The 14,307-nt window shown below is 40.8% G+C and overlaps 1 protein-coding gene across 3 annotated transcripts in view; it reads right to left on the bottom strand.

Annotated features, from left to right (window-relative positions):
• The window catches only part of TENM2 (teneurin transmembrane protein 2), a 483,546-nt gene that overhangs the window by 47,321 nt on the left and 421,918 nt on the right, over positions 1-14,307 (bottom strand). For all 3 annotated transcript variants that reach the window (XM_041397945.1, XM_041397946.1, XM_041397947.1), the window contains one exon: positions 5,667-5,813. In XM_041397945.1, the coding sequence (XP_041253879.1) occupies positions 5,667-5,813 (147 nt within the window). The remainder of the gene's footprint in view (positions 1-5,666; positions 5,814-14,307) is intronic.

The raw sequence follows: 14,307 nt of genomic DNA, 5'->3' as shown, positions 1-14,307 counted from the left end.
CCTACTTTTGATACAGATTTTATACCCGAGCCCACGTGACTGACTCTGGCCCCCATCCACTACAGATTTCAGCTCCTGATTGCATTTAATGTTCCACAACTGACTATTGTACAGGCTCTGGGAAAGGTATTTTCTGTGCCAAGAGTATTCTGGGTATTTATATTGAGAACTTCATAAAATCTTTTGTCTGTGCTGAATTAGAGACCCCTGCTGAGGCAATGCTTGTTGAGGCAAGCTAAATTACATGATTTGCTTTTGTGCTGTGAAATACTTGTATTATCTTAAATGTCACGAGCCTGATGCAGTATCAAGTCACAGGATTTGTAATTTTCTAAAAGCAATTTTTTTCTAAATGTTTATTGCAGGAAGACACTTCTCTTTTCTTTCTATTTTCCTTTTGTCTAATTTCAGAGATGAGTTTTCTAAGACAACTCAAATAAACAGCCTTTCAATCAGTCAACAGCACTGTCCTGACAGTGAACTTCACTAGAAATGCATTTTTCTTGTGAACTGAAGAGATTTCATACTGGAGCAGATAGTTGCCTTTCTCTAATTCATTATCTTTAATGTATTGTGCCAAACAGAATTACCACCAACTGTACTTCCTGGTGGGGTTAAAGATAAGGAGTAAAAAACTGGAGGGCAAAATTTGCCTTCTGAGAGATGCACATCTCTCTTTGGAAAGCCAAGCGGAAAAGAAATTAAAATGTATTTTAAAAAGAATGTGCCACTTTGCATAACAAATAAGAAATTCCTCATTTCTATTTGGCTTAGTATTCTATACTGCTATGGGTTGCTTCCTTTCCTTCTCCTACCAATTTTACTCCAGATAATTACATTGTGAGGAGAAATGTGATCTGGGAAGTGATAGAAGCAGTGATTGCATTTAAGCTTTTTTAAAAATTTATATCTTTTTAACCTGCCTGCACCTGCCCTCTCCATCCTGATCAAATATGAAACAGACAAATTTAGCAGGACTTTGCTTATTTGCTGTTTGTTTTTCTCTGACATAATTTAACTTTCTTGCCAATAAAACTATAAAAATGAGTGAATTTGAACCAATGCAAAAGGTGGGAGAAGAGAAAAAGAAGGAAAAGGAAAGCCTAGAAAGAGCAGCCCCAGTGGGAAATATGGGCTCGTGCCAAGGCTGCCTCTGCAGAGGACAGGATTCGTAAATCTCTTTCCCAAATTATCCCAAGACACTCAGGACAAAGATTCCTAAATGTGATGGATATCAACTGCATTCAACATTTAGTGAAACTATACTTTAGGAAAGACATCTGAGTTTTGCTGTGTATCTCATTGTCTCATGCAGCTGGAAGCACTGCAAAGCCTAAGGTGAAATTTAGTTAAACAGAAGTAATTTAAGGAGACCAAAAACATTTTTCTATTTAGGAACAAGCAAATTATTATAAAATAGTTATTGAAAAATGATGGGCATAAACAGCCACAGTAGTGGCTTGTGCAACATGCCAAAAGAAAAAGGAATGCAAAAAGTAGCATATTGTCTCCCATTCCTCAAAATACCATCAGTAATGCCTTAATTTCCTAAAATAAAGCCACGGTGAATTAAATGGGTTATACGTGTCTATTAGGGGGATTATATATTGTAATCACAATTACAGGTCTTAAAATAAAGCTATTTCTAATCCCTCCAAAAGATGATTAATAATGATTAGATTACTGAGGGACTGATTAAGGGAAGATATTAGCTTTAGAAGCAGCCACAGTGAGCAAATTATGTAATCCAAATATGGTTTGGAAAAGAGAAGCACTTTCCAATTTAGAGAGATGTTCAAAGTGAGTCCATACCAGCATCCCCTTACTTTTCAGTTAGGCTTTGTCCTTACAGAGAAAAAAAAACCCAAAAAACAAAGCAAACCACCATCACCACCAACAACAACAAAAAACCAAAAAAACCCCAAAACCCCCAAACAAACAAAAAAAAACAACCAGCAAAAAAACCCCCAAAAAGATAAATAAGAGACTTTCAAGTTTTTTCAGCAAAGTAGCCTGTGCACCATAGTAACCCAAAACCTGTTCATTATGAATCATAGAACCACAGCCTGGTTTGGGTTGGAAGGGACCTTAAAGCTCATCCAGTGCCAGCCCTGCCATGGGCAGGGACACCTTTCACTATCCCAGGTTGCTCCAAGCCCTGTCTAGCCTGGCCTTGGGCACTTCCAGACCTAGTTAAGCCCATATCTTGATTTGACATGTGATGGTAAGGACACAAGCAGGTGAATTTCCCAGTGCTACCTCAGATCATTCACCCTGAACAGCCCTAAGAGGAGAAGCAGCTTTGGAGACTCTCTCCTCTCGCTGCTCTGGAATCACATTTTATTTATGCCAGTAATCCACACTGACATCTCATTTAAAATGAAGATTTGTAAGTCTAAAAGAGAGGGGGACTCATCTGCCTCTTCTAGGAATAAACCAACAGAAGGACATTAATCTAAAATGGAAAGAAAATATTAAGTATAATCTTTCATTTTTCTCTTTTTGAACTATGGTATGGAGTTCGCATTGTGGCAGATAATAAGACAAAGCAGGACAAATGGGAAACCCTCTGGAGTCAGTGGCAATGCTCTCCTTGACATCCATAAAATGAAGACTTGGCCCTAGGCATTTGAATCTGATTGTGAGATACAATTGCAATAAGAATGGCTGAACAGGGAAAAAGCTCCAAAATATGTTAAATCTGCTGCCACAGAAGACAGGAAATGATAGTTCCCTTTCAGTGACATGCTGAAGGAATTGCATTTTAACAATATGCAGAGATGGACAGAAAGGAAGGAGGCTGTCCAGAAAAGACCTCATTTAGGAAAAAGGAAGAAAATATTTTTAGCTACCCTACTGCCTTCCAAAAGAACAGCTTGTGTGTTCTGTACTATCCCAGAACTACTTGCTTATGTTAACAGAGCAATGTTGGTAATGGAGCAGCAAATGACTTCAACACTTTGCTGCAAATAAACTCAGCTGAGTTTCAAATGAACAGAGTGACTGGGAGAAGAGGCAATTTCTTTAACTTCCAATAAACTTGCATTTTATCTGAAACTTGGCATTCTGGTAACTAGCTGGGTCTTTACTATTGATTCCCATAGTAGACTTTTCAGCTTTGTCTAATGAGAAAACTTAATTTTATCTGTTCCTTTATATAGAGTCACAATTACATAAAGGTGCAGTTTGAAGCACAGAACACACGCAGCCCCTTCAGCCTCTCCATTCCTGCAAACTCCCCTGTGAACACAGAGCTCAGAGCACAGATTCCTGCCCAGGTGTGCAGTGAACCAGACATGCTCAGAGCAGTGCATCCTAGGCAAAGGCAGGACTGCATCCTGAGATGTTAATCATTAAGTGATTAAAATTATATTTGTATTTGAGTTTTGTTGTAGTTCTTGTGAATTTGACAAACGGGTGGGTCAGGACAATGCCTCTGTCCTCACAGCTCACGTGGGACAGAACCCCAGGACATCTCAGAGAAATCTGAACCCCAAAATATAATTGAGCAAACTGCAGCAGCACAAATCACCAAGGCATGGGAGAGACTGAGAGCACTGCAGTGGCACAGCCTGAGGGGAGCAGTGTGCAGGAAGCACAGCGTGGCTCAAAGTGCCTCTGGTTTTTCAGGAGCGCCTGAAAAGCTTGAGGAGAAACAGCAGCTGAACAGGTGTTGAGCTCCCTTATACAAACATTCTGTGGAAATTAATAAGGATGAGACTATTAAGAGCAGGAATGATCATTGAATTAAAGTGCTGAGCAAAGAGTCAGAAAACAAGAGATTAATTTCCACCTTATCAAAAAAAAACCCCATGTGAAAACATGGGAGTCAAAGGGACTTCTCAGGCTGTTTGGATCTTGGATCAAGCTTAAATTTTCAAACTATTTACACTCACAAGAACCTGTGAGCAGCAACCTCTCTAGTCTCTGGAAAAAAATTACTTAAAATGCAAACACTGAGAACATCTGGAGAGTTCTCCCCTAAGCCTTTCCAGCCTTCAGCTAGACCAACTAATTTTCCTTCAGGTGCTTTACTAGGGTAAACCAAAATCCATGCAACTCACATGATAATGGAATATACAATTCTGCATTAATTATTAATTCATAATATTATGTATCTGTTGTATGGCAATTCTCTCTGTATTCTTTGCCTCTGATGAGCTCCTGTTTACCTTCCTTGAATAAGTTTTACAGCTCTACAGTTTTTCATCAGGATGAGCAGCTGAATAGTGTCACTGGTCATTTTTTCTCCTGCTTGCCTGTCTGTCTTACAAGTGCAAAATAAGGTCCTGGATAGATAAATAAACCTCTTATTCCAATTTTTCTAATAACATTTCCAACCTTTTTCCTTTCTTTGAGGAGAGTCTAATAATACATCCATTTTCAAATTTCCCTTTATAAACTTCAAAGGATGTAAAACTACAAACCTAAGCATTTCACCTTTTAGTTTCCTACGCTGAATATTAACACAAGTTTAGTGGGTTTTGTTGTATACTTAAAAGCCAATTAATGTATTCTTGCAGTTACATTCTGGTCTTCAAAACTCAGTAACAGCTATAAAGCAAGTTCTAGTTCTCTGAAACTGAAATAGCTTTAGAACTTCTAAAATACTTTTGTAAGTACTGAGCATGTGAAACCAAGGAACTAACAGAGGATTTACAAATTAAAACAAGTTGATGATATTCAGGTGTGGTTAATATCATGTAATCAAAACCAAATACACCTGTTCCTCCGTTTGGGACTTACTTAAATTAAAGCACTCAGCCTAATGACAATTTTACCCTTGATACAGCCCAATGTTGCTTTGCAGTTTTAGGAAATACATTTATAAAATATTTATTAATCAGCAAACAGCGGATGTTTTCTTTAGATTAATTATTGACCAAAGGAAAGGGAAGGAGTCTCAAGGAAAAAAAGTTGTGTCTGATGCTTGGTTTATAGCAGAGCAGAAGCACATGGAAAAGAATCTATGTGACTTATTAAATACATTATTTTGAAATGAATAAGAAAGTTCCTTTAAATGAAGGAGCAAATAAACCAATTTTGTTGGAAAGCACAACATCTCAGAACTGCTTTGAGGCCACCATGGAAGGCTCAACAAAACCCGAAAAACATCTTTGAAGGGAAACACAGGACACATCCTATATTTAATAGTGATATGCCTGACACAGGGCAGGGAAAACAGAGCAGGGATGTCAGCCCTACATGCTCGTTGAGCAAACCTCACCCAGCCCTGTAGAGCATGGCATGTGGGCTGTGCAGGGTGACAGCAAGGGACAGCCTGGCAGGGGCTGTGGGACAGCAAGGGACGGTGTGGCAGGGGCTGTGGGACAGCAAGGGACAGCCTGGCCGGGGCTGTGCACAGCAAGGAGAGGAGCAGGCCAGCACGGCGGCTCTGCCGGCAGCCCGAGGGGCACGGGGCGCTGCTGTGCCGGTGCCCCGGAGCCCGCAGCAGGCAGCTCCGCTCGGCCGGGCCGCGCTCCCCGCCCGGGCGGGGCTGGCGCCGAGCCGGGGTCCCTGCGGGTCCCGCACGGCCACAGCTCGCTGTCCTCTGCTGGAGAGCAACGTGACACCCGCCAGCAGTGCCACCCTTGCGCAGGACAGTGACTCCCGAGCCGGGGTGTGCAGCCCCGCGCCCGCCCGGCCTGACGGAAAGGTTCGCTCACCTCCCTCGTTATCCTTGCTGTCGGCACAGGCGGTTTCCATGGCGACGCTGCATCCCGGCCCCCTCCAGCCGCTCTGGCAGACGCACTGCCAGCTGTTCTGGCCCAGCGTGCACCTCCCGTTGCCATTGCACAGGTCCGGGCAGCCATCTGCGAGGACAAACGGACAAGGTGAGCCCCGGGCACCCCCACCCCGCTGCGCTCAGGCCGTGTCACTGTGCAGACAAAAAGGCTCGGCCCTGCCACCGGCAGGAACGCTCGGTGAAGGAAGGGGACACCCTGCAGAAATGGGGAGCCCTACCTGCTGTAACACATGTTTTAAGAACCCTCTAAAGGTCCAGACCTTGAGCTGATAAAAATGACAGTCTGATGACAGAAGATGTGTCTCATTTTTCCCTCTGTATGTGTGTACACATGAGGGAGAACATCTTCAACAAGCTCGTCAGTGCTCAGAGGGCTTTGTGCACTGAGTGTTGCATTATTCTCCAGAACGTTTCTAAACATAAAGTGTAAATAAATACCTTTATTTACTTAAATAAATAAATTATATTTTCCTTCATTGATGGTAATTTTAGAATACCTACTTATTTAACACTAAGTTTACTTATATTTTGGTGTCACATCTTACACTTTCTGAAAAACATTAGAAGAGCTATACCCTGAAATATGACTGTTTTGAATTGACTATGAATATCACATGACTTATTGTACAGCAAGAGCCAAATTAGGAAGAAAAATATTAATTAGCTAAGCTGCTAACATGTTCTAACAAATGTTCATAGGTGATAGAATACCTCAACTCCTTTCTCCTGTAAGTAAATGAATCTCAGGAGACATTACTGTATCTTACTGAATACTCGTTATGAAAAAAAGGTAAGAAAACCAAACTACAGCCTTGGTAAATACAACCAGATCCATCAACAAAGGTATTTGCCTGTGGAGTGACAGAAGATTTGAGGGCTGCAGCCAACCTCTCACAGCACCTCTTTGAGCAGGAGGAAGGCTGTGCTGCCTGACAATAGGTGTGTGCTTTTACAAAGCTGTTCAGAAAGCCACAGCTCTGAGTTTGTCTCCTCCTGCTCCTCCCAGCTGCCTTGGCTGTAGCCAGGTGAAGTCAGAGAGCAGTTTCTCTGACCCCAGACTCATTCTCACAATGCTGCAGGAGCTCCCCATACAACAAAGTGATACCTCTGGAACTCACACAGCTGGTATCACAAGAGGTCAAAGACTATTCAGTTGACATTACACAGAAAGCTGTCAGCAGACAGAAACAAGTCCTACAAGTTTTATTTCAGCAATGTTGTGTATTAAAAGAAAAAAGTCGCTTTCACTTAAATTTAGGATTATTTTTCCACTACATACCTTAGCTTAAAAAAAATCAGTTACTTTTGCAGCACAGGTAATAGATTTTCAAGACATTTAGTTTATCTCTTCCACTTATCAGGTTGTTTGAATGACCAAAATAATGATAATGTTTGAGGGGAGGCAGCATGGTGTAGGACAAATTATTTATTTTAAATGAAAACCAAATAGTAATTGTGAATATACCCATGTGGTTGGTTTTCTACTGAGGCACTGACAAGAATTAAATCACTGAAGCAGTTTGCCTTGCAGCGTCTGAGCAAAATGAAAACATGAACAGTAGGGAGCTAGCAAAATCCCTGAAAAGTTTTAAGTGCAGCTGGGGATTAATGGACATGACTTTGCGTTTAGAGAAGAGAGGGAAGGCAGCATCACTGCCACAGACATGGTGTTGCTAGGAAACACGATGCTACCTCCACAGAGCTTATTTAACTGCAGCCTTCCAAAGACAGACCTGGTGTTTGAGTAGCATAAATATCAGAAGGAAGGGAAGGAACAGCAGTACACTACAGTAAGATCTATGTGCCTGGGCAATAATGTCTTCTGTAAAAGATCTATTAAGTTAATAATGAATTAGCTTTGAAACAGCTTTAAGTAATGGACAGCTAATTAGGTATTTTGGATGGTTATGTCTCTGTACATGCCTATGTGCATATATGGATTTCTGGTTTTGCTTGTCTTCAAGAAAGTATCTATATAGCATTCTAGTCTGACAGAGCAACCAGAAAACAGAGCTCCATTATGATGTAGTAATAATAGTTTTCTTCTATTGCACTGACTATCTCTATTTAAATCTTCCTACCTGTGCATGTGAGCAGTGATTATTATTGATGAACATCTTCTGCACACACAGGATTTGCACACATCTCATGGGCTTGGTGGTCATCAAGGGGTTTGGACGGTGGACAAGGTGACAGAGTGCCTGTCTGAGGTGCCTTCAGAGCCAAGGCTCAGTGGCACAGCTGGACAGATGTGGCCTTTGCTGGGCAGGCTCACTGCAGGCAGCACAGCCAGTGCCCGGTGCTTTGGCAGAGCCTGCCTGCATTCTGCAGCCACACTCAGCATGTGCTGCCTCCTGGCTGGCTGGGGAATTCTCCCAGAGCCAGGCAGCCACAGTCACACAGCGAAGGGCTATCAGCATCTCATCTCAAGAAGTAATCCAGCGTGGGATGAGGCTCTCAGTCACCGCACAGCAAAGGGCCCTTGGTGCTAAGCAGACAGGTTGCTATTCCTGGTTGTAGAGAAATTCTCCTCATCTTTTCCATTACAGAATGCTTAATGGAAAATGTCAAGAAGCAAGGTTAAAAAAGAAGAAAGTGCTTGTTTAAAGTGCTAGATTGACAACCTATTTATTCACAGAACAGGCAGGGTACAGGCAACAGCAGTTCGAGTGTCTCACACTTTCCTAGCTGCTGCTGCTGAAGGTGAAACACTAATGCAGCCTCCCTCCTCTCTATCTCCAGTTTGCCTGTGGAATTGGAAGCTGAGAACTTTACTACAAATACATATGAATTCACAATTAAAACAGCAAGAAAGATTTCAGAAAGATTTTCCAGTGTTGCATCAGGAATTTGCAACAAGCATATGAGAGACATCAGAAATCAAAAACCATAATATAGACTGTGCTTGGTTCAAAAATGGAGGGTGCTGGATATATTTACAAGAGAATACTCCCAGCTTTCATCTACAGTGAAATTATTCTGAGATTGAATTGCAAGGTGATTAGTTCACTTTTGAACTCAACAGATTAATTTCCAGTATCTAGGCAGTACACCAAGATTTCTAATCCAATTTAGGATAAATTCTGCCCAGAGTTCCTTTTTACTCTGGTATTCCCAAACTTCAGGCATACAAATACACATATCCAGCTTCCCATGCATATATAGATTCTTCATTGCATAAACTACTTTAAGCTCCAAAATAAACATTTTAAGTAAACTAAACCATAAAGTCTGCCCAACCAATTTGTGGCTTCAGTCAGAATCATCAGAACTTCCACTTATGGTGGGGCAAATATTTCTGAAAAAAAGGAACGGAAAGGGTAGCCAGGGAAAGAGAAGTTACAGAAACCCTTCTCTTTATAAGTTTCCAAACTCTGATGGAAGAGGTAGCCTCTTATTATAATGAAAAGGGGAAAAAAAGAATAGGAGAGATGAAGGAAAAAAAAATCTAAGTGGTATCTCAGAGACACTTAGAGAAAAGCATTATGCTTTTAGCCTCTGCTCAGTTTGTACATGGAAAAACAGAAGTAAATTAAGAGCTTGTGTCTTTTGAGTCCTTCTCATCCTCTGCCATCGGCCATTTATGCCGATGAATCTCCTAGCAGAGTGGGCTCCCAGCAGCTCTCCCTATTTAGTGCACATGTGCACAGCTACATCTGGAACATATCTCGTGTTTATCTTTCCACATGACCTCGTTTCACACACCCTGATCCAAAGCCTGCTGGCAGTCACTGGAGCCTTTCCAGTGACTTCAGCTGGGGCTGGATCAGGTGGTCCTGTGGGTGAAGAAGCCCTGCAGTGAAGAGTACGTTCTACATGCAGTGTTCCCTCACTCACAGGATGCACACAAGTTTCAAGGGGAACATTTAAATTACATTTCAATTCTCATCTTCTCATTATAGCTGTTAACTACAGAACTGGAGCAAATAAAAGTAGTCTGGGATATGATGGTACCTAAAGAATTTAGAGAAATGACATAAAAGCAGTAATGACAATAGCCTGTTTAATTTGGATTTTAGAGGATAATCACTGTTTCCATATTTTATGTTCATTCCTTCGGTGAGCTGCTGGTATGCCTACAGCTATCTAGCAAATAATAAATGAGGTACAGAGAATGAGGTACCTAGCAACATTGAAAATAAAATCATGCTTTTTATTTGCTATTGTTATTTTTTAATCCTTCAATTCCAAAGCCTTCAGGGCTTAGTTAATGCCAAAGAAAGGGCATACAAATAAAAATGACACAGTGTTATGGTAGGCACAGGCACAAGTCATTTTCTACAGAGTAATACTTCAACTGAAATAAACTCAAACCCCAAACACGGAATGAAACACATGTCAACGAACCAGAGTGCTGGTTGAGTGAGAGGTGAGGCCCCTGTGAGTGAGTTTTGACAGTTCCAGAACAGGCTGGAGCCATGCAGAGGCACCAGCCCAGGGCTCTGAGGCAGGGCAGTGACACTGATTGACAAATTGCTGAGAATGAAGCCAGGCTCTCGGTGCAGCACAGAGCCCAGTGCCACTGCCATGTACCACAGCAGAGCTGCTGCTTCCAGAGAGGGTCACAGCCAGCAGGGGCTTCTCCCTGGCACTCAAGTGTTTGTCACCAGCATGCTCTGACTGGCTGCCTTGCTGCTTCTTATTTTTTTTAGAGAAAACATTTTGTATAAAACTGCTCAACACCCTAAATATTCCTTTAAACTACACATCAAACAAAGAAATAAAGAATAAATATCTACTTGTGCATGTGCTGTGCAGATGGACAAGTGCCTGACTTAAAGTACAGACTGGCCCAGCTACAATTGTATTTATTGAACTGGTTGAAAAAAATAAGAAAGGCCAAAAAGTATCTTTAAAGAGCCCTGAAACCCTCCACTCCAATACCTCCTCAGCAGACAAACAATTAGGAATTTTAAGTAAGATTTCTTAAGTTGTCTGGGATATACATTTCATAACAGAATTATCTATCCTGCAAATCCAGTCTTCTACACATAAGGGCAGAAACTCAGGGAACATCCAACTCTCCAAACAAAATAGAGAAATAGGAGAAAAATGTGTGACTGTTTAGAAGAGAAGTAAAGATCACACAAAAGGGAACTGCTGTTATGAAAAAGTAAGTCTCAAGTAAAGTCACTTACATCTTTCTGAAGGAAAAGAAAAAAAAAAAGGTACAGAGACACACACACAAACAAAAAGAGAGGGAAACTCATGTTGCAGTAGAGGACACAAACATTTGAGACTGAAGAAAACCCCAGGGGTGCAAGAGCTTCACACTCTGTTAACAAGGGATTGCTCCCAGAACTTTCCATGTTACCCAACTTCATGTTCAGTGACTCAAGCAAAAGGGCTCCTGTGACTCAGGGGGAGACACCCTCGAGGTCTCCCTCTTGTGCACAACAGAGAGTTCTCTGTCACCAGCTTTTGGTGTGACCCCTCCAAGCTGCCAACAGCTGGGCAGGGAAAGGAGTGGAACAGCTTGTGCTACACTGTCCTGAGGCTTGAGGAAACCAAACAGAAACCAATCAAATGCCCATGTCTGCTCAGAATGTTGAGTACACACACACAGAGCTTCAGCTGAGCCCAGAATTTGGGCTGCTTATACACAGACAGTTTCCAGAAGGAAGGGAGACTGCCTTATGGGAAGGTCAGGCATCAGACTGAGGAGCCTCTGCAATGCTGCAGTCCCAGTGCTCTGTGACAGCCAGACAGGGCTCTCTCTGCACCCCAAAATTGTCAATGTGAGCACAAAGACACCTCTCCTCCTGCACAGAGCCCAGCACCATGGCTTTACCAGGATCAGGGGATGAGTTCAACTGAGCACCAGCATGAACAAATAAGTTATGTGAGATGTAAGTTAAGAAACTGCTGTAGCCCAAAAGCTGCAGCTGAGCCACTCAGCTCCTTCCAGAGGCCAAGCAGGTTATTTGCTGAAATTTTGAGCAGAAGCTAAAATTTGACCCTACCAGCATATTTGAGTTACACAGTGTATTCTTTTCAAACAAGACTCATATCCAACTCCTATTCATATACCCAATAAAAAGATATATAAAAGATGCAGTAAAAATTTGTATTTAAGATAGCTGGGTCTTTCAAAGTAATCTTACTGTAACAAAATCCATTTAGAATATAATTCCAGGTGAAATTGCATTCATAAAACTACTACCAAAACCATAATCTTTTATTGTATTAATGTTTCTGATATCACATACAAGTACTGGCATCATCCTTCATAATATGTAATATCCTTTCTGAGAAAGAAGCCTTCTCAAGCTGAATTTATCTCTAAAATAATGTCTATTTAAAAAGTTTTGTGGCAGCATAATGATAAAGTGACCCATCAGACAGAATGTGTAAATTCAGTCAATTTAAGGGCAACATGCAAAACACTGACTTCATGTTTGAAAGAATATCTAACCTAATTACAATGTAATCTAGACTTAACGTAATTTAGGATTTTTGTAGGAAGACATTCTCAGTTCAATCATTAGCTTCAAAATACTTTTTTCACTTTACAAATCCTCGACATATTGCATAGAGGAGGAATGAATTCCTTTCCTCCTTAGATAAGAACCTCCACATAAGATAAAAAATAAAAATCACATTACACACTTTTTCTCCAAATGCTAATTGCATTTCTCTGACCGTAACTCCTTTAGTGTACAAAAAACTTTACCAAATTGAGGAGTTTAAGTCAATCAAAATGCTCAGTAACCCAAGTTAGCATTTAGAGTGACCTAACAGAACTGCTCCCCTTCTGTCAGTGCTACTTAATGGTAGTTTTCATCAGTATTTCAAATTGAGTTTGAATTCAGTAACGTGGGGGAATGGGATTTGTGCACACACACACACGTATTCACAAGCAGGGAGCTGCAGTGAGAACAAGCAGATGTTACAAACTGCTTAAGCAGCTCCATACGCTGCAGAAGATGCACAGCAGTGAGAGGTGCAGCCTGCAGGGGGGCTGGAGGGAGTCTGCCCTAAAATCCACGGGCTCCAGTCTGGTGTCTGACCTCAAAACCACCCCACTTTGAAGGAGAGGTTGGACCAGCTGACCTGCTGACATCCCTTCTAAACTGAATTATCTATCATCCCTTCAGTTTTAGAGCTTTATATTTCATAATTCTCAGGGCAGGGAATCCCAGTTTTCTCAAGCACTATTAAAATATAATTGCTTGCTATTCATTAGATATTAATGCCTGCATAGAATTTATAATTTAGCAATTAACTTTCAGGTATGCAAATGCTGATCCCGGGTAAGTGTGCAGGTTATCTCTAACAGAAGAATAAATATGAGCCTTAACAGAAGCAGGCAGTTTCCTCTATTACTGTGTGGCAGATTAGTACATTCTGTCCCTCAAATTTGGTAGAGAACTTTGGAATCCCTTCAGGATGAAAAACACTATTTAGACATGTGCATTATATTTTACAGCTGATCTTCTTAAAGTATTAATCACATTGATTCCATTAAATAGCTGCACACTGCATGGGTTTGGATTTCAGAGTTCCAACATTCCAATTGTCCAAAAGAAAAATCCTAAAGAAAGTGCCAGAGAAAAAACCAGAAGTTTTTATGAAGTTTTGTGGAATAGTTTGGAATGAAAAATAGCAGCAATACACTAAATTTTTTATGCCTTCTGGCTTGCAGCAATCCTGAATCATCATGACATTAAAATATGATTACAAGTGGCCAAAAAATAATGGGTATTTGAATATTAAAATAAATATATCTCACGTTTGTTATGGCTAGAATTTATGGAGTTTGACTATAAACAAATATAAAGTATGAAATAATGCTTATGACCTAGGAGCAGTATTCCACCACATGGGCAATGTATGCAAAACAAATTAAAATAGATAAGCAATGTATTCTGAGTTATGTGAGTGTTTGTGTATGCTGAGTTGTCTGGCAGATATAGGATAGAGGATGAATATTTCAGTACGTAAAATACACTTTATAAACATCCCTTTAATTCTAAAGTGCAAGGCACCATTCTGCATCCGTTGTCAATATACATAAGCCTCACGAATATCATAAAATTTTCCAATTTTTATATCTACCAACTGCTCAAATAACTAATAAAAGCTACAGAAATAAAAATGTGGTGCTCACAAATGAATGCTTTAAGTCCTGCATGCATAAAACAGTTCTCTTTTTGTTCCTTTTTTATCTGTTTATGCGGCAAAGGAAGAAACTTCCTAATCCTTCAGATATAGCCAGTTGCTTTGATATTTAAACACTAAATAAATCTGTGAAAGTGATTTTGATCTACAAGGGAGCTCATCTTCTCCATCTCACCCCCAAGAAAGCCAAGAGTATTTAATCTGCTCTTGGAAGAAATTTGGAAGATAAACGAGCTCTTTAAGCTCTGCTTGCTTTACATTAAACATATTTACTACCAAGCAACTGATGGCTCTGCTCCTCCCCTCGCCTCACCAGAGTGTCCTTAATTCTCTGGAACGAATACTTAAGTCTTTCTGCTGCTGGGCAGAACATTTATTTTCCATTTCTCTGTTGAAGCCATCAGAAGCACAAATGAGACTTTTAATTTGATTGCCTTGCA

The sequence above is a fragment of the Onychostruthus taczanowskii genome, unplaced genomic scaffold (assembly GCF_017590055.1).
Source record: "Onychostruthus taczanowskii isolate IOZ18803 unplaced genomic scaffold, ASM1759005v1 scaffold14, whole genome shotgun sequence".
Classification (NCBI taxonomy): domain Eukaryota; kingdom Metazoa; phylum Chordata; class Aves; order Passeriformes; family Passeridae; genus Onychostruthus; species Onychostruthus taczanowskii.
The sequence above is the reverse complement of the archived record's forward strand: the minus strand, read 5'-3'. Positions and strand labels throughout refer to the sequence as shown.